General features: G+C 53.8%; 7 protein-coding genes across 7 annotated transcripts; 4 read left to right on the forward strand and 3 right to left on the reverse strand.

The window, feature by feature from the left end:
• Nucleotides 1-129: 129 nt before the first annotated feature.
• On the forward strand, nucleotides 130-2,932 carry CC84DRAFT_1169299 (AAA-domain-containing protein). The gene is made up of 2 exons (XM_018179630.1): nucleotides 130-2,398; nucleotides 2,466-2,932. Exons 1-2 carry the CDS (start codon nucleotides 223-225, stop codon nucleotides 2,684-2,686), a joined length of 2,397 nt encoding a protein of 798 aa, XP_018030172.1. The 5' UTR covers nucleotides 130-222; the 3' UTR covers nucleotides 2,687-2,932.
• A 1,315-nt stretch (nucleotides 2,933-4,247) lies between these two features.
• On the reverse strand, nucleotides 4,248-6,560 carry CC84DRAFT_1191148 (uncharacterized protein; the record flags this gene model as incomplete). The annotated part of the gene is made up of 2 exons (XM_018181164.1): nucleotides 4,248-5,920; nucleotides 6,095-6,560. 2 exons carry the CDS (start codon nucleotides 6,558-6,560, stop codon nucleotides 4,248-4,250), a joined length of 2,139 nt encoding a protein of 712 aa, XP_018030173.1.
• A 571-nt stretch (nucleotides 6,561-7,131) lies between these two features.
• On the forward strand, nucleotides 7,132-9,001 carry CC84DRAFT_1169302 (putative cysteine protease ATG4). The gene is made up of 3 exons (XM_018179631.1): nucleotides 7,132-7,874; nucleotides 7,927-8,329; nucleotides 8,378-9,001. Exons 1-3 carry the CDS (start codon nucleotides 7,337-7,339, stop codon nucleotides 8,742-8,744), a joined length of 1,308 nt encoding a protein of 435 aa, XP_018030174.1. The 5' UTR covers nucleotides 7,132-7,336; the 3' UTR covers nucleotides 8,745-9,001.
• Nucleotides 9,002-9,642: 641 nt separating this feature from the next.
• Nucleotides 9,643-10,324, reverse strand: CC84DRAFT_1156946 (putative histone H2B). The gene is made up of 3 exons (XM_018176992.1): nucleotides 10,079-10,324; nucleotides 9,804-9,963; nucleotides 9,643-9,750 (listed from the first exon to the last, which is right to left on the reverse strand). The coding sequence occupies exons 1-3, from the start codon at nucleotides 10,245-10,247 to the stop codon at nucleotides 9,660-9,662; spliced, it is 420 nt and encodes a 139-aa protein (XP_018030175.1). The 5' UTR covers nucleotides 10,248-10,324; the 3' UTR covers nucleotides 9,643-9,659.
• Nucleotides 10,325-10,638: 314 nt separating this feature from the next.
• On the forward strand, nucleotides 10,639-11,435 carry CC84DRAFT_1169303 (histone H2A). The gene is made up of 3 exons (XM_018179632.1): nucleotides 10,639-10,769; nucleotides 10,935-11,227; nucleotides 11,280-11,435. The coding sequence occupies exons 1-3, from the start codon at nucleotides 10,714-10,716 to the stop codon at nucleotides 11,333-11,335; spliced, it is 405 nt and encodes a 134-aa protein (XP_018030176.1). The 5' UTR covers nucleotides 10,639-10,713; the 3' UTR covers nucleotides 11,336-11,435.
• Nucleotides 11,436-12,151: 716 nt separating this feature from the next.
• CC84DRAFT_1222817 (uncharacterized protein) lies at nucleotides 12,152-12,677 on the reverse strand (the record flags this gene model as incomplete). The annotated part of the gene is made up of 5 exons (XM_018183419.1): nucleotides 12,152-12,174; nucleotides 12,221-12,262; nucleotides 12,317-12,395; nucleotides 12,448-12,580; nucleotides 12,655-12,677. The coding sequence occupies 5 exons, from the start codon at nucleotides 12,675-12,677 to the stop codon at nucleotides 12,152-12,154; spliced, it is 300 nt and encodes a 99-aa protein (XP_018030177.1).
• On the forward strand, nucleotides 12,658-14,985 carry CC84DRAFT_1169304 (dihydrolipoyllysine-residue succinyltransferase). The gene is made up of 6 exons (XM_018179633.1): nucleotides 12,658-13,158; nucleotides 13,205-13,263; nucleotides 13,323-13,397; nucleotides 13,447-13,502; nucleotides 13,554-14,501; nucleotides 14,557-14,985. The coding sequence occupies exons 1-6, from the start codon at nucleotides 12,989-12,991 to the stop codon at nucleotides 14,671-14,673; spliced, it is 1,425 nt and encodes a 474-aa protein (XP_018030178.1). The 5' UTR covers nucleotides 12,658-12,988; the 3' UTR covers nucleotides 14,674-14,985.
• Nucleotides 14,986-18,547: the final 3,562 nt, after the last annotated feature.

Here is an 18,547-nt window from a genome sequence, read left to right on the forward strand (position 1 = left end):
ACTGGTGCTCGGGAGGTGGGAGAGTGACATGGCGCAGCGAGCATGGTGGAGCAGCTGAAGTGCCCGCGCGCGTCGCCAGTCGCATACGTCACACACGCGCCGACTGGCTGGTGGAACCCACCACCAGCGCCGACGACAGCTCCTGCGGACTGCGGCGAGCAGCCTAGCTCTCTGCCCCACCACCGTGTTGTGTCGTTTTGCGCGCTGCTTCCAGGACAAGCAATGCGCGCCAGTTCGACCCAAAAGGCCTACGACGAGGCCTTCCTCGCCTGCTCGACGGCCGTCTACTTCGAATCGCAGAGCAACGAAGCCGAAGCGCTGCGCTCGTGGCGGACCGCACTCGACCAAATCACCTACCACAATGCTCACCGCGGGCCCTCGCTGGTCCGCCCGGCATCGTCGACCGAGCAGGCCCTCGTAGAGTCGCTGCGCCAGCTCGAGCTGCAGTGCAAAGAGCGCGTGGACCTGCTCGAGACACTGAAGCGCAGCCGCCAAGAGAGCGCCGACACGCTCACCTCCCCTCCCACCGATGCGAAGGCCCCTACGCCGCCTCCACACGGCGCAGGCACGCTGCCCGTGCAAGCGGAGCCCAATGGCGCCTCCAGCTGGCTGGGCGGTGGCACCATCCCGCCCGTTGACTACAACGACCTCTCGCGGCCGCCGCCCCTGCCCAAGCGCCCGTCGCTCGCCCCCCGAAAGAGCTCCGGTACTGCATCCATGCGGACACTGACCCAGGCCGCAAGCAAATCTGCTTTGGCGGCCCCAGCGACGACTCGCCCCAGGGACTCGCGGACACCTTCCCCAGAGAAGAAGGGACGCATGTTGAGGACATTGCGGCCAGGGAGAGAGACCAAGTCGTCGTCATCTTCGAAGCTTCCGATGTCGATGAGGTCCCAGCCTCCGGATGCTGCCAAAGCAGCGACCCAGGCGTGGGGATTCAACACAAACTCTGGCAAACTAGCAAAGACATCCGGTACATCACCATACGTCTCTTCGAGCCGGCCCTCTCTAGAAACACCCAGCTCCTCGCTGGAAACAACGACTCCATCTCTATCAACTTACGGGAACGACGCAGCCCAACCGCAGCAGTCTCCGTATTCTCATTCTACAGATACCTTGGTTTCTCCAGCTTATAATCCGGCCCCGGTGAACAATCGAAATGACCCAGAGCAAGCTTTGAATTTACCACGTCTGCCTCGCAAAAGCGTACCTTCTTCCTCTGTCCCTAGACATTCATTCGATACAGGTCGCTCTCATAGCTTCCAGGCGAGTGCTCCGGTTCCAATGATGCCCTCGTATCGCAATGAGTACCCAGAGCCAACACTGAGTAACCGCGCCCTGGCTGCGTCCGCAGCCGCAAAGTTATCTTGGCCTGACAACTCTACGAAATCTGTCCCACCGAATCCTCGACCATCTCAGCAGCTAGGTCGCGACAATAATATTGACAGTCGAGCTCGACGACCACGAAAAGATCCCCCTGAACCCATCGCGGTCGAGACTGATGACAACGAAACGAAGACAAGACCACCACCACGGAGAAAAGGCAAAGCGAAAGCGAATACGGCTCGGGCAGACCTTCCTCCGACACCATCATCTGAGGTTGGGGATTCCGATGAGCCAGAGCACGACTCGGATGAATGGAAAGAAAAGTGTCGCACCATCATGAAATCTCTACCGCGCGGTGTAGATGAGGCAGCTGCTAAGCAAATCCTGAATGAGATCGTCATTCAAGGAGATGAGGTGCATTGGAGCGATGTTGCTGGGCTCGACATAGCCAAGTCCGCCTTGAAGGAAACTGTCGTTTACCCTTTCTTACGCCCTGATCTCTTCATGGGCCTACGAGAGCCTGCTCGTGGCATGCTCCTCTTCGGTCCTCCAGGTACCGGTAAGACAATGCTTGCGCGAGCTGTCGCCACAGAGTCGCATTCTACGTTCTTTGCCATTTCTGCAAGCAGCTTGACGTCCAAATTCCTGGGTGAGTCGGAGAAGCTTGTACGTGCCCTCTTTGCGCTCGCAAAGATGCTTGCACCATCCATCATTTTCATCGATGAAATCGACTCACTCTTGTCCTCCCGGTCCGGCTCTGGCGAGCATGAAGCCACGCGACGCATCAAGACGGAGTTCCTTATCCAGTGGTCTGATCTCGCGAAAGCCGCCGCGGGGAAGGAGCAGACGGACAAGGATAAAGAAAGAGGCGATGCGACACGTGTGCTCGTCCTCGCAGCGACGAATCTTCCTTGGGCCATTGACGAGGCCGCACGGAGGCGTTTTGTGCGAAGACAATATATCCCTTTGCCTGAAGGCCATGTCCGGAAAAGCCAAGTCCAGACCCTCATGAGCCATCAAAAGCATGAGCTCAGTGACGCGGATCTGGACCGCTTGGTACAGCTTACAGATGGTGAGTAGCGCGCTCATTTGCTTTCAAACATGACAAGTGCGCCGTATCATGACTAATAACGAGACAGGCTTCTCAGGCTCCGACATCACGGCGCTCGCCAAAGACGCGGCCATGGGCCCACTGCGCTCACTCGGCGAGAAACTACTGCACATGACCATGGACGAGATAAGGCCGATAGGATTCGAGGACTTTCAGGCGAGCTTGCAAACTATCAGACCAAGTGTCAGCGGGCAGGGTTTGAAAGAGTACGAGGATTGGGCAAGAGAGTTTGGGGAGAGGGGGGGGTAAAATAGAGCGGATCGGCTGTGGCTATATCTGGACACACTGGGAATGGAGTTCTCTCGAATCGTAATGAACATGTTATGGGTGCACGACATTCAGTTTCGTGTGCGCAATTAAACGCACTCATAAACCTGGAACTGCAATAACAAGCCACAGCTCTTGAGCTGTCGACATACAATGAAGGATAGGTCGGTTTTTATCTCGATTATATGCACTTTGTTATCTATCTAGCCAGTGGCCAACCTTCTGTTTGACACGAAGATTCGGGTGACAGCGCGTATATGTCGCCCAATCTCAATCTCAAATAGCCAAGACTAGAAATTCTCTGACTCGATGAAGTTCAAGCAGCTCGCTCGTTTGGCTCGGCAAGATCTGAAATCTCTTCCTATTTTTCCCGGTCCGTGAACGCTACTGCTTCGTGCAGGCAGGGCGACATCGTCAGCATGTTTTGTAGCGTCAAGATCAAGGTAGGATGTGAGACATGATAGAACCACTTGGCTTTTCGCTTCCTAGTCCTAGCTTAGTACGGACTACCTGTTTTTTTTTTTTTTTTGGTTTTTTTTTGTCGGGTGCATGGACTTATCTTGCCGCAGGCATCCACGCCTCCGCAGGCATGCATGCCATTTCTGGAAGCATAAGATAGGACACCCCTAAATACAAACTACAGCCTATAAAAAAAGTCCTATACTGCTCTGAGTTCAAAATACTGTTCGCTCTGATTTTTTGGTGGTGCAACGCGTGTATGGTAGATGCCGATTTATTTTGAAGTTATAAGTGCTGTTTCGCTTCTACAAACGCGCAACTGCTACGACGAAGGCTTGTAATTCTGGCAACAAGACACGCAAGCCTAGACACAAATTCTGTACCGAATATCAAGTATACAGTGAAATCCACAAGTGAATTAGGCCTAGACGATATACTGGGTGCGTAGAGGTAAAGAATGTTGAGCATCTAACTGTTACTGTAGGCAGATCCATCGCCTGGCGACAGGACCACCACTCGGGATTTCAACACTACATTTAAATGAAGTACCCATCGCCCTCAGTGCACGAATGGAACAAGAGGGTGCTATGGTAACAGTCTTCATCCATCATCGTGATAGGGCAAGTCTCCAGCACACCGAAAGACACGAAGAGACAGAGCTCAATCACAGGCAACCAGGAATCGGGGTTAACAATTAGTGTGATCACGACCGTGAGGTCTTTACACCAACCAAGATTCCATGAATGCTCGTCCCATTCCACGCCTAGTGAATCATGCTTTCCCACATCATGCAATGTGCTGCATTGCCAGAACACTGTGGACCCAATGACGCCTGCATGGAATGTTGCAACTTATCCAATTGCTTTCGCGTATGTTGCGACAGCGTCTAACGGAGCGAAAGGAAAGGTATCATACAACAGACATCGCCACTCAGAAGCGTCGTGGCGATAAAGAAGGAGAACGGAGGTTAGAGCGCCGCCGAGAACAGGACTTAGCGCTATCGTCGATTGCGCTGACGCCGACCCATGCGTGTCCTCTTCACACCTTCGCCCGAGTCAGGAGTTTCATACTCAGGATCGCCGCTCTACCGCAATCCGGCCTTGGTGATCTTCACGGTATGCGTGATAGGCTGCAAGATGCCCTTATTGTCCATGGCACCGAGAGCCATACCCTTACTCCAGCCCATCTTCTCGAGCATAGCACGACCCTTATTTTCAGCACCTAGCTCCGGGGCCTTCGCGCCGACGACCTCTCCGTCCTTGTATGATACTGTCGGGCGAGTCTTCGTACCCTTCTCCTTCTTCTTCTGCGGAGGGTAGCTGCTCACAGCATGCAGACGACGCGTATACTTCTTTTGTGCCAGGGTGCTGTCGAACAGATCATCGTCAAATTGGAGTGTGCGAACAGTTTTGGAAAGTACCGTATGCCGTTTGGCCCCATCGCCCTGCGATTTCGAGTTGATGCCGAACTCGCCTACGAACTGATGGATCACAGCGCGTCGATGGGCTTCCATAGCGGGTAGGGAGAGGGTCGCCATATCTGTTGCCCAGAAATCGCGAATCTCCTCCATGACATCCTCCATGACGAAACCGTCCTTGTACTTAACGCTGAGGTTTGGAGTCTTGTCTTTTCTACCCAACAGGCCTTGTTTACGGAGCTCCTCCCGCTCGGCCTTCTTAAGGCGCTTTTTACGTCGATCGGCATCCCACGACGCCTGTAGCTGTTCATTCAGATCCGGATCGTCGAGTTCAGGCGGCAGCTGACCACGGCGGCCTTTCTTCTTGATTTTCAGGGACGGACGCTCGGTGTCCATGATGTCAAATCCGTTATAAGGATCCATGCCGAGCGCATCGGCCATTGCTGAAGCGGAAGGAAACAAGTGCTCGGTACGTCGGCCTCCGCCAGCTCGCTGTTGCCGTCTCTTATTCGGGCGATCGAAGGTGGTTCGAGAGGCCCTAGAGGTCGTGCTGACTGGACCCCTGAAAAACTCGTCCGCGCCATACAGAATAAGATCACTATCATCAATACCCAATTCTTCCTGTTTTTGAAGAGCTCGCGCAAGTTGCTCGTCGTCCATATCATCCTGCTCTTCGCTCGAGTCACCATCAATATTGAACTCGGGGTCACTATCAGAGCTGCTAGACATTTGTTGCTGCTCACGAGCCAAGCGCTGGGCTTCGTACGCCTCAATGAGAAATTTGTCCGATGGCGTGGTTAGGAAGGCGACCGGCAGCCACCGAGCATCGTCTCGCGTGCATCCCTCGTAGACGACCTGGTATTGAACGCCGTGCGGCCGCGTGCGTCGACCAGTGACATGAGCAACGATGCCTTCAACGTCGTCTGAAGTGCTCAACACGTCGAGGTCGCGAGCCAGATCTGAGGTCCACCCGTCATTCTCGTCCTGTTCAAGCTGCGGCGGTATCTCGGGCTCTTCCTCAGACTCCCAATCGTTGTGGCTTCCCGCATCCAGGTCCAGCTCACGGCCTGCCGCGAAGCCAAGCATCTCGCCAGTCAGACCGAAAGCTTCGGCATTCTGTAGATAGTCGTCCAGAGCCGCATCACGAGGATCTACCTCACCTTTCACGAAAGCGTCCATGTCGGGCCGCTCGTTCGAAGGCAACCACCCGATACCTGGCTTGCTCCTGGACACCCACTCGGCGGATATGCCTTCCCAGCGAGCACGTCCACCACGGCGCCTCTCAAAGTGGGAGTCGACGACGCTGTTTGTGTCCGAATCAATGTCGGACTGACCGTGAGCTGGTAGGATATCAGATGGACCGATAGCCTCGGCAGCAATGTCAGCAGAAGCAGGTGCTATAATCGACTCCGGCTGAACTGAGGGTTTGGGCCGGTGAGCGTAGGTTTTTGTGTGTGCGTTGGGCGAGCTGTTGGTGGGTTGCGAAGTGGCGGTGGAAGGGGCAGCCGTTGTACGGAGTGAATCCGGCTGTAAGTGCGACATCATGGCACCGTGGGTGGACTGGATGGTGAGAGAAACGACGGTAGGAGCGGTATCAGCTTTTTTAGGAAGGGACGGCGACTCGTTCTGGGTGAGTGGTGTGTGCCCACGTCCTCTAAAGACAATCAGCTCTTCGGAGGACGCGCCTGAGGAGGCCGCTGACAGTGCTGGCGAAGGGCTGCGGATCGTCATCTGGGCAAGGGCAACGGTAGCGACTGGACTCTGAGGCAGAGAGGGTGACGCTGGACCGTGGGTGGAATCGACGGGAGGTGGCTTCTCTTTCACAGTGCCTTCCAGACAGCCTGCACTCACGAATGCAATGGGCATGTGACGGAGCTTCTTTGTAGAATCGAAGGCAGAAGAGCGATGGGAGCTCATATAACGCGCTTCGTCACGCAGAGAAAATGGCTGTGTCTCGGCGGACACCGCTACACAGGCCATATCAACAAAGGCAAACGGAAGGGGAAGGCGCGATGTTGGCGTACCTTCAAGAATCTGCGAGCGCGGCGTTCCGTAGTGAGAGGGTAGCTGTCGTGGCTGCGCACGGCGCGGCATGGTTTTGGGGGTCCCTTTGGGGGTCCCTTTGGCCTTTCCCTTCTTCTTTCCCATGGTAACGACCGACTATGGGGTTGTCAAGGCGAAGGTGACGATGTTAGCTGGCGCGCAGGCAAACGGGAAGAAATGTCGTGACGCAGGCACTTGGGTGGCGGCGGGACCGTATCGATTAGCGGCGACAGGGGAGGTACCGCAGCGAGCACCTAGCGTAGAGGGCAGACTTCACATTGACAATGGTTGTACTGGCTACACCATTGCAATGTAGATTGAGAAACGTAATGCAACGCAAGTTTCCGTGCGATGTTCTATCCTAGATGTGAATGGCTTGTGTGCGGCTCTGCCACAAGCGCGTTCAAGCCGCCAAACTGAGACAACCAGGGCCCTTGGCCATGGCGGGGGCGGGGCCAGGATCAGGCAGCTGATGCCAGCTGCAGCTCGCGCGTGCAACCGCCTCAACGCAACCCAGGCCATCACCAGCGCCCCGGTGCCACTCTCCTCACGTCCCACACACCGAAACAGCACCGCACCCTGCCTCATTCCCGACAAGAAGCCATGGTGCATGTTTGACCACCGGACATCTAAAGCACCCACGCACTCGCCCACCCTCTCGGACTCGACATCAACTGGCCCTGATCTGACTTCGACCTACGCTATTTGCCGCGATGAACGAGTTCGAACGTGTCGGACGGACGATACTGCGCTCTGTATACGACCCGCTCCCGACCAACAACAGCACCGATCACATATGGTGTCTGGGCCGGCGATATGATTCCAATGCCCCGGCGCCGAAGCCAGCATCTGTCTCGGGTGAAGGCACACTTCCAGCTGCTTCTCCCGCACCTCGCAACGAGCGACCCGAGCGACCCGGACTCTCCGAGGAAGACAGCTGGATACGGACCAGTGCAGACGAGTCTGGCGGCAAAGAGGCCCCAAATGGTGGAGAGGATCCGGATCAGTACGGCGGTTGGCCCCACGCCTTCCTAGATGACTTCGAGTCGAGGGCGTGGATGACATATCGGTCTGGCTTCTCACCCATCCAGAAGAGCCAGGACCGCAAGGCAACAGCGGCCATGAGCTTCAGGGTCCGGATGCAGAACTTGGCGCAAAGCGCCTTCACGTCGGACTCGGGCTTTGGCTGCATGATACGGTCTGGCCAGTGCATACTTGCGAATGCACTGATAGAACTGCGATTAGGACGAGGTATCACACTACTCTTAGCCCATGCAAGTAGCGCATACTGATGTGAATGTAGATTGGAGGCTGCAAGAGTCACAGACAAAGCAAGACGAGCGTCCCATACTCTCGCTATTCGCCGACGACCCACAGGCACCCTTCTCAATACACCGCTTTGTAGAACACGGGGCAGCAGAGTGCGGCAAATATCCCGGCGAATGGTTTGGCCCGTCAGCAACTGCGCGGTGCATCCAAGACCTTGTTAAAAAGTACCCGGAGGCAGGCTTGAAGGTGTACAACTCCGGTGACGGTGCGGATATTTATGAGGACAAACTCAAAGAAGTCGCCGTCGACGGCGACGGCAAATGGCAACCGACACTTATACTCGTAGGCACTCGGCTGGGCATTGAGAAGATCACGCCTGTGTACTGGGAAGCCCTGAAGACGTCATTGCAAATGAAGCAATCCGTAGGCATCGCTGGGTGAGTCACACATGTACTGTTCCCCGCCACAATGCTAATCTCCTGCAGTGGTCGCCCCTCTGCATCGCACTACTTTGTCGGGAACCAAGGCAACTACTTCTTTTACCTTGACCCGCACGTTACGCGCCCTCGTCTACCTTATCATGATGACCCTGCCGCATACACTGCAGAGGATATTGCCAACTGTCATACTCGCCGTCTCCGGCGCATAGAGATCCGCGAAATGGACCCGTCGATGCTGATCGCGTTCCTCATCCGCGACGAGGACGAATACGAACAGTGGAAAGAAGGCGTGGTGAGCGTACAGGGCAAGGCTATCGTTCACATCAGCGAGGCTGAGCCGCCGCCGCGCGGTCAAGAAAGGGCTGGCGCGGTGGACGAAGTGGAAAGCTTTGACGAAGACGGTTTGCAGTAGAGAGCGTCGGATACCCCAGTTTGCACAGTGTTACCACATCACGGTGTTACGAGATATGCCACGAGTATCCGATTTGTGATCGCAAGGCGGGACTAGCTTTGAGCAGACCTGCCCGGCGTTTGACTGTTTGTACTTGAATTGCATTTAGGGCTGGAGTTTGGGTAGATATATCCGCAAGCTCCGCGCCCTGTCGGCACACATGTAGAAGGTGTATTATGATTGATAATACCCTTGACAATGAACCAAATATTGCCAATCCTCTGGTCACCAAGATCAGTTCGCCACTCTGTAAGCACTTGAACCCAGCAATAATTCTCACGTCCAGCTATGCCGCGGGGATTGACGATGCTTGGCGTTTCGAACTAAATCGCCGGATACACCCAGGAACACCAACTCTTTTCGCGGGTGAGGAGTGGTGACTTTGGCCATGTGTTTGATATTGTGAATCGCCGCGAGTGCCCGCTTGTCACTTTAGGCGTACCGTTAACAAGTCGTTGGGCCGGGATTTCGAGGCCTGCCAGATCGGTACGTAGATATGCCGGGCTACGAGGCGAAGTCGAGTTATCGTCGTCGCGCTTTGCCAGAAGTATCTGTCCACCAGCGATCGCATCAGTAGCGTAGAATTGCGTACGGGGAGATGACTTTTGGAAATTGAAGAAGTCCCACCGAATAATGAAAATGGGAGTACAGGTTGTGAAGTGGAAGAATTGATTCATTCCGAGGTATACTATACACCCTCATTGGATATCGGACCCCGTAGTCAGACCATAAGATCTACGGCCTGAGAGACAAACAAACCGTCCCATGATCGCATTAAAATGACCCATGAACACCGACCCCATAACCGACTTCGTTCAAAACACTGAACGAAGAGATGAAACCCATGAAAAGAACCCAACAACCAACCAAACCCGCTTATTTGGTGGAGGAAGAGTACTTGGTGACGGCCTTAGTGCCCTCAGACACAGCGTGCTTGGCAAGCTCACCAGGCAGGATCAATCGGACGCTGCAGACTTGTTAGTGATGGGCGCATATGAAGTGGCAACCGGATTAACATACGAGGTCTGGATCTCGCGTGATGAGATGGTGGACTTCTTGTTGTAGGCGGCAAGCTTGGAAGCCTCGGTGGCGACGCGCTCGAAGATGTCGTTGACGAAAGAGTTCAAGATGGACATGGCACGGTTGGAAATACCAGTATCGGGGTGGACCTGCTTGAGGACTGCAACGCGTCAGAAAATGGTCGATCAAGTCACAGCACGCTGTTGATGCCGCGCGCAATCCAAAACGCGATCATCGCAATGGATTGCGCGCTGCGGAAGACGCGGAAAGCTCACCCTTGTAGATGTAAGAGGAGTAGGTCTCCTTCCTGCTCTTGGTGCGCTTCTTCTTGTCGCCGGAGGGAGCGGCAGTCTTCTTGCCAGCCTCCTTCTTCTCAGCGGGAGCCTTGCCAGCCGGGGCCTTGCCGCCGGTGGTGGGGGTCTTGGATGCAGCTTTGGGAGGCATTTTGAGAGTGGCGGAGATGAGAGTTGCGGTGGAAGTGGTGTATGGGTAAGAGCTGGGTATGTGTGAGATGCGGGTTGATGCGGGTGCGAGTGTCGAGATGAAGGAGAAAGGTCATCGACGGCGGGGGGACGCGCTTCTTATGGGGAGCGCGCCGCGTGTTGTGATCCAGCGGCGCCTGCGGGGCCCGTGCGTCGCCGCTGCTCTGGTGGGCGCACAAGCGAGCAGACGAGAGAGGGCAGCGCCCGCAGCGCCTGTGATCTGGGCGGCCGCGACGCGCGCTAGCGAGGCAGGCAGGTTGATCTCGCGCACCACAACACGCCGCGCCGTCCTTATAAGCTGCCGCCGCCCCCGACGTCGACCTGCCATCCATCGTCTCGACACTCACCACCCACGCCACTCACCCCACCCATCTCAGCTCCCGCACCCCAGCAACTTTCCAGTTCTACCTCATCACAAATTCTTCACAATGACTGGCGGCAAATCCGGAGGCAAGGCCAGCGGCTCCAAGTCCAGCGCCCAGTCGTAAGTACACCAGCGCGTCTTTGCATCGCGATCCATCGCGAAATACCTTGTGCGCCGTTTGGTTTCGGTTTTCAGACGCGTCTCGTTTAGATTTGACGCGTCTTTTACCTCCATCGCATGCCGTTCTGTCTTTCGTATCCGTTCAGATCGCTAACCCCACCTCAGTCGTTCTTCCAAGGCCGGTCTCGCCTTCCCGGTCGGTCGTGTTCACCGTCTCTTGCGCAAGGGCAACTACGCTCAGCGTGTCGGTGCCGGTGCCCCCGTGTACCTCGCTGCCGTCCTCGAGTACTTGGCTGCCGAAATCCTCGAGTTGGCCGGTAACGCTGCTCGCGACAACAAGAAGACCCGTATTATCCCCCGTCATCTCCAGCTCGCCATCCGCAACGATGAGGAGTTGAACAAGCTTCTCGGCCACGTCACCATCGCCCAGGGTGGTGTTCTGCCCAACATCCACCAGAGTACGTATAATCTGCGCTCCGTTATTGCGATGCATTTGCTGATTTGCTCCAGACCTCCTCCCCAAGAAGACGGCCAAGCCCGGCAAGGGCCCTTCACAGGAGCTTTAAGCGATTGTTTTCTTTGGCGCGGTCCGGTGTTTTTCATGATAATGGGGTTTGGTCTGGGTCTCGGTTCACGGCTTTTCATCACGGGGTTTAAATACCAGAGCTGTACATTATTCCCACATTGATGGGTGGTGGCTCATGAGCTTCAATTAAGGGATTACTTCATCTTTCATCTTTTCGCTTTGTGACTTCCGCACTGATGGTTCCCGCACTCCTCACCTCCAGCTCACGGCTTCTGCGCGATATCGTTGACATGATCATATCCTGTTGCCATGTGGCGGGGTTCGTGGCGCCGCTCTGATCATGGGGTTTTGGTGGGTCTTTACTAGTAGGCCCCAGCAGCAGCGAAGTCGGCTTCGTAACCCACAACAACGTTGGCACCGGCAGCAGCATCAAGTAGGCGTCCTGAGATTTGAGCGTTGCGCAATTTCGGATCCGCAATTGCAGTGTCAAATCCGCATCTTGATGTCCGGATATCGTGCATCATCGAAATCGCGACAGCGATGCAATGTGCTTGGATATAGAGATTTGGATAATCACAAAAACGGTACGCGTGAACCAGGATCGCATAGAGACCAAATGACTGCAATGGCGGTTTACATACTGGATCACGATTTGCCTGGGCAGGAACTCGCGCAAGTATGCTTTACACGTTACTGTAGACCAGATAAGACAGGGATAACATTGGAATGCTGGCATACGGTACAGCGAATAAACGTGACCAGGATTTGTGGAACTGTACATTGCTGGATTGACAGTCGACTAGTCTCCTTGTGCCGTGGTATATGTACAAATCGCCATCCACACTTGTCCGACCCCCTACAACGTCATCTTCGGAGGAGCTACCCGCCATTAGCACCAGTGGTGGACGGGAGTCGGAATACTTACGGTCCAGAATGGGTGCAGGCAGGTTGCGCTCGTACTTGGAGCCTGTGTGTGTTAGCCGGGTCCGCGGCCGTTCGGGAAGGGTCGCCGACAACTCACCTCCAGGCGCCGTGGGTGGGCGGTACGGATCCGGGTGCTTCCACTTCTCCAGGAGGTTCTCTGTCTCTTTGATCAAGTCCTGCGGGCATGTTAGCGATGCTGCCTGGCGATGAACGGCACATGCGCCGTACCCTCTGTCGGCGCGGCTCGGTGACGGTCTTGTTGGCCTCGAACAGCGAACGGATGTACATGGCCTGACCGCGCCAGAGGTACCTATGAACAGCCCAGTCAAGGGCCAGCTTGAGCGAACGGCGATAGAGCCTCCTGCGTGCTGTTAGCGGTGCTGGCGGCGCGGGATGTCGTCTGTCGCGGCGCGGCGGCAGCGGGCGGGGACGCACAGCACGGTGGTCCTGGAGCTCATGGCGGCCGCGGGCGCCTCGGTGGCAGTCTCGATGTGTGTTTGCGCGTAGGGAGCCCTGCGTCGGCGGTCGCAATGGCTGGTGGTGATGCGGTATGTGTGAATGGGCCCGCTCGACGTTGGGTGCTGGAGAGCTCGGCACCAGCCCTTGTCGACTAGCGCGGTTTCCGGCTGAGCTATGACAGAGGCTCTGCATCAAGGCCAGTTCGTCGAACTCAATCAATTCCCTCACGGCTTTTTACCGCCATCCCTTTCCTCCCACCGCATCCCATTTCCCCTCGCCAGGACCCCAGCCGTCCATCGCGAGCTCCACAATGTCTGGCCAACAGTGTCTTCGCCGTCTGGCAGCCTCCTCGCCGCTGCGACCGCAGCCGCTGCTTCGCGCGTCCTCCAAAACTATCCGCCTGTCCGCATCCCCTGCGACACGCAGCTATTCCGCCGTCTCGCGAGCGACGTCGTCCGGTCTGCTGAACAAGGTCTCAAGGTCGGTGCAGCCATTGGCATCTTCGAGCATATGCTGACCTGCTCAGACGGCCTGCCCGATCGTCATCACAGCGCGTTGCTCTTTTCCCGCAGTCGCGAAGTTATGGTGCGCATCTCCGCGCGTAGCCAAGAAACATGCACGCGGACCAGCTAACACTCATACAGCCGACACTACCGTAGTCAAGGTGCCACAGATGGCCGAGTCCATCACTGAGGGAACCCTGAAACAATGGTCAAAACGTGGGTGATGCGCGTACGGCAAAGGGAGCAATGAATTAACGAGTATCAGAGGTCGGCGACTATGTCGAGCAGGACGAGGAGATCGCGACCATCGAGACGGATAAAGTACGCTATGTCATCGTTAAGAGCCGAGGTTCAGATGCTAACTCTACCCAGATCGACGTATCCGTCAACGCCCCGGAAGCCGGTATCATCAAAGAGTTCCTCGTGAATGAGGAGGACACTGTTGAGGTCGGACAAGACCTTGTGAAGCTCGAGCTCGGCGGCGCGCCTTCGGGTGGTGCAAAGCAGGAGGCCAAGGAAGAGCCCAAGGAACCTGCGTCAAAAGAGCAGGAGACTTCGTCCCAGCCCCAGGGCCAGCAAGAGCAGCCTAAGGAGGAGAAGAAGCCCGAGCCCAAGAAGGAAGAATCGAAGCCTGAGCCAAAGCAGGAGTCCAAGCCGGCGCCTCCGCCGCAGAAGCCGACTCCGTCAAAGTCGAGCGAGTCCGAGCCGAAGCAAGCCGCGCCAGGTGCTCGCGAGGAGCGCCGCGTGAAGATGAACCGTATGCGCCTCCGCATAGCCGAGCGCTTGAAGCAATCACAGAACACGGCTGCCTCTCTCACCACCTTCAACGAGGTCGATATGTCTTCGATAATGGAGTTCCGCAAGCTCTACAAGGACGAGATCCTTAAGAAGCAGGGGGTCAAGCTTGGCTTCATGTCCGCCTTTTCGCGTGCTTGCATTCTCGCCATGAAGGAGGTCCCGGCTGTCAACGCCTCCATTGAAGGCCCAAACGGCGGTGATACCATCGTCTACCGCGATTATGTCGATATTTCTGTAGCTGTCGCTACCGAGAAGGGCTTGGTTACTCCTGTCGTCCGTAACGCCGAGTCGTTGGATATGGTTGGAATCGAGCAGGCGATCGCGGACCTCGGCAAGAAGGCAAGGGACAACAAGCTCACCATCGAAGATATGGCTGGAGGTACCTTCACCATCAGCAACGGCGGCGTCTTCGGTAGTTTGATGGGTACACCTATCATCAACTTGCCTCAGACTGCCGTGCTCGGCCTGCACGCAATCAAGGATAAGCCCGTTGCCATCAATGGCAAGGTCGAAATCCGCCCGGTAAGTCGTCTCGACACTTCTTTCAATTGCGTCCCAAGCGTTAACGTATCACCAGATGATGTATCTCGCACTTACATACGATCACCGCCTGCTCGATGGGCGAGAGGCCGTCACCTTCCTCGTGAAGATCAAGGAATTCATCGAGGACCCCAGGAAGATGTTGCTTGGTTAGATAGCGTTTGATATCATGTTTTCTTTACCTTTGTTGTGCTCTCTTACATAACCTGTGCATTGTTGGGAGAGAACGGTTGTATATGAGTTTGGTTCCACTTGGTCAGCGTTAATGCGCCGCGGGGCCTGCTGTATCGGGATCAACATGGTGTACGAGTATAGAGTATGGCAAGGGAAAAAACAATTTTTGTGGTGTTGCAAATGTGTGTATGCGCAGTGTAGTCGTTATGCTTGGCTTTTATGTAGGGCAAATCTCCTCTTAGGATGCGGTGCACTGCAGCCCTGTCATTCATGCATAGCCTCTTCATGCTTTCAAGGCTGTTCATCTTTGATTCTCTGTGAAGACTTGCACTCGCGCACCCAATCTGCTCGTGCTGTTTACTTGTCAGTATATTTCATTCGTTGCGCTCTTGGGGTAGCCGCTGCCAGCACACCCTGCCAATTATTATTTTGATCGTCATTATTTTCTTTGGATATATAAAAAAAAAGGGCTGTCTCACAGCTATCACTTAGTTAGTCATGCATATATACAGTTTGATGGATTTTGGGCTCGTGGTTGTGTTACTATCATTTTCTGTTCAATTTCACATGTCCTGCTGTAGACAAAAATTCACTTAGCCCCGGCTCGTGGACAACAAGAGAAACGAGCAACCAACCCATCTTTGCACCGAGCCAAACACCCAAACACTACCAAACTGAACCAAGGAAAGGAAAATCAGAGATGACTTTCATATATGCCAAAGGGCGTGTATATGTAAGCTGCAAAGGTGGGAGCGACGGAACGCAATGCGCTACTATCATGATCTAATGTGGCGAGTCGTACATCCACGTCCCACCATCATTACTAGTCCCATAATAGCCTCGGAGTTGGACTCAAATAGACTTGCTCAGATGCTTTGGACGATGATTTATATTTGAGTGCTTTCATGCTGTTTTCTCCAATATCGCGAAGGGTGCAATACAGGTAGTACAATGTGCATCCCAGCAAAGTGGTTATGTGGGCAGATTCGCATAACGACCGGCAGTGCACCACATTCTGTCGCCACAAGTATCGGACAGTGGATGCAATGACAATGGCTTGGTCGCTACAAGATGTTGAAACGGCTGAACCCTGGAGAGCATGATTCGCGCGCGGATTTCAAGCAACAACGTTCCTGTCTAGCCATGAACGTCATTACGTTCGTTAACATATCCTGTTAACCTGCATCACCCTAAGTCACGGATGTTGCAGTCAGCTGCCAGCCGCCTACGGTTGGGAATGTTGGATTGGTACACATGGGCTCGCATCGATCCAGGAGGTCCCTGCTGAATACCTTCAGCAACACAAGCGTTGACAGGCCAACTTACCATTGTAACGATTCTACAGCAGCAAACGTTGCAATCAACCATTGCGCATATATGGGTGTAATAAACAACATTCTCGATATATCAAGCGGCTACTGCTCACATGGAGATGCGAACACAGATCTTACATCTGAAATCAACCCCTTGACTTCGTGAAAGGTTGAAACCGGTTCCTGTGGCGCACAGGCATTGATTCTGGCGCTACCTAACGCTCTAAATGCGGTGAAACAAGATCATAAGACACATAAGGACATTCAGAAGTGGATAGAGCGCTCAAGGGATGCTAATATGGCTATAAGATGGAACACAACAGTGTCCGAACATGTACCATGAACTTCTCAAATTGGCTGACCAAAGGTCTTGTTACAACAAAGACTCGGACTAGTGCCCGACGACATTCCTCTGCAATCCATCCAAAACACCGATAATGGTCTTTTTGACTGAGTCGTCCCGAGGAAACAGTCGGGTTTGCGTAACATCTGTCTCAGCGCGCAGCGATGCGGTAGGTGCTCTAAGGACGTACAAGCAAGCCGCGAGCAGTTCAAGGTCACTCAAGATCTGTCGGCACGATAGTATCGCCTGATTATATGCATCGATAGACCCGATCGCAAGTTAAGCAAGTGTACACTTACTGATATAATCCCCACACCAATGGCGATGTAATACGGAATCATAATACGCTCCTCCTCTCTATACAAAAGGGCGTAATAGCTCTGCATGATAACGAATATGTGCCAGCTGTCCTTCCCCGCTACGGCCTGTAGCATCTGAAATTCTGATGCAGACACATGCAGCTGCAAGTAAGCCCATGCTCATCACGATGGGAAATTTAACATATAGCGCCATGTTACAAGGGATATCCACTTACCTAGACCAGGTTCGGACCTTGCAGGTATTTGTTAGGATCCAGGATGAAGATTATCTGGACCACATATGTAATTAGCAACTCGACCCGCGTCGCAAAGGCGACACAGGTCACGTAACCTTATTAGAGTAATCGGTGCGCCAAGACTACTGATCATACTAAGCAACTCGCATACTAACGTGTTCCACCACTCATTGGCGCACACCAGTCATCGGCGCACCCTACCAAAATCGCGACGCGTCTTCTATACAACGCGCCATGCCGCCCACCCAAAGCACTCAGCAATCCTAGAAGGAAGGTAGACTAGCTCTTTCAATACACGCGATTTAGAATAAATAGATTAAAAGTCGCCGTTACGCCGCAAACCTATACGGGATCCCCAAAACCTCTATCTAGAATCAAATAGTAGGTGCTCGCCTATAAGCTATTACTAACGCCCTAAAACGAAAGCTACACCCTATAGAGTGTCACGAGAGCAACGAGCAAGATGTCTGAGGTCCAGGTAGGCTAGATCAATATACTGCGTTCGATATCTATGTGTAGGTACAAGACGTTTGATAAGGAGAAAAGGTCCTCTCCCCCCTATCCAGCGTGGATCTATCTTCTTGCTTCGTCGCACGCCCTCGCCAAGGGTGGCTAGCGCCATGCTTTGACCAATCAGCTAGCAGACGGGCCACCCGTCTAATAATCTATTGGCTGGCTGCCAGCGCGCGACATCTCTAAGATATACTACTACCAGCAGTGTATCCATGCTTGTGTCAGATGTCACGTATTGTGCGAATTCTGATGAATTTTGAATAATGGGTTTGATGAAATTGATTGATCGTGTCTGTGTCGTCGCGTCGTGCGTCCTGGGAGTTGTTTATGTTCTTGTGTTCTCCCTTGCTCCCATCGGCAGGCTCCTTGTCCCACCTCGGGAGCCAGCCACCTCGCTTTGGTTACGGGAACAGGGCTTCTGTCATTTAACATACCCCCTTAGCTTAGAAGTCCTATTGCAAGCTGCGTAAACTGGTTGATTGATCCTTTAGTACAAGGCCCTCCAGCTGCTCCTACAACTCCTTAAGCTGAACTTCATTTAACGTGGCTTCTTTCCGTTTGATAAGTCCCAATTGATTAATAAAACTGGCCCATTTATTAGCTAGTAGTGACTTAGTAAATCCATCTATAATCATATTATTAGACGGCGTATATTCTACCTTAATCATCTTTTAGGTAACTTCCTATCATAGCTAGTGGCCGTATATTTCAACGTGCCGAAGCTTTATGTGGAGCTTGGCCACGTCCTTATTAACTAGCTGAATGGTCTTGTCAGATTCACACAGTGATTTGATGAATATCGGTGATCTGGAGATGAGATGGGTTGATTGTTCGGGTGTTTTTGGCTGAGGTTCTATCTAGGGCGCCCTTTCGTGTGTGGGTCTTGGCAGATAATCTATACTAGCCGTTTTCGGTCAAGTCTCGATATCCTGCCTCCGGCCTCTGCCCCAGCCATCTAATATATTGTACTATCGATTATAGTACAACACCGAGATACTCAGTATAAGCCCTCATATCTAACAGGTCTAGGTATTGTCACATTTAATTGTGATGATTAGATTACTTAGGGTTACCTAAAGCTCCTTCAGCAATCGCGTCGTAAAAATTACCTCTTTGGCCACTTAAGACA

The sequence above is a fragment of the Paraphaeosphaeria sporulosa genome (genome assembly GCF_001642045.1).
Source record: "Paraphaeosphaeria sporulosa strain AP3s5-JAC2a unplaced genomic scaffold CC84scaffold_14, whole genome shotgun sequence".
Taxonomy (NCBI): Eukaryota; Fungi; Ascomycota; class Dothideomycetes; order Pleosporales; family Didymosphaeriaceae; genus Paraphaeosphaeria; species Paraphaeosphaeria sporulosa.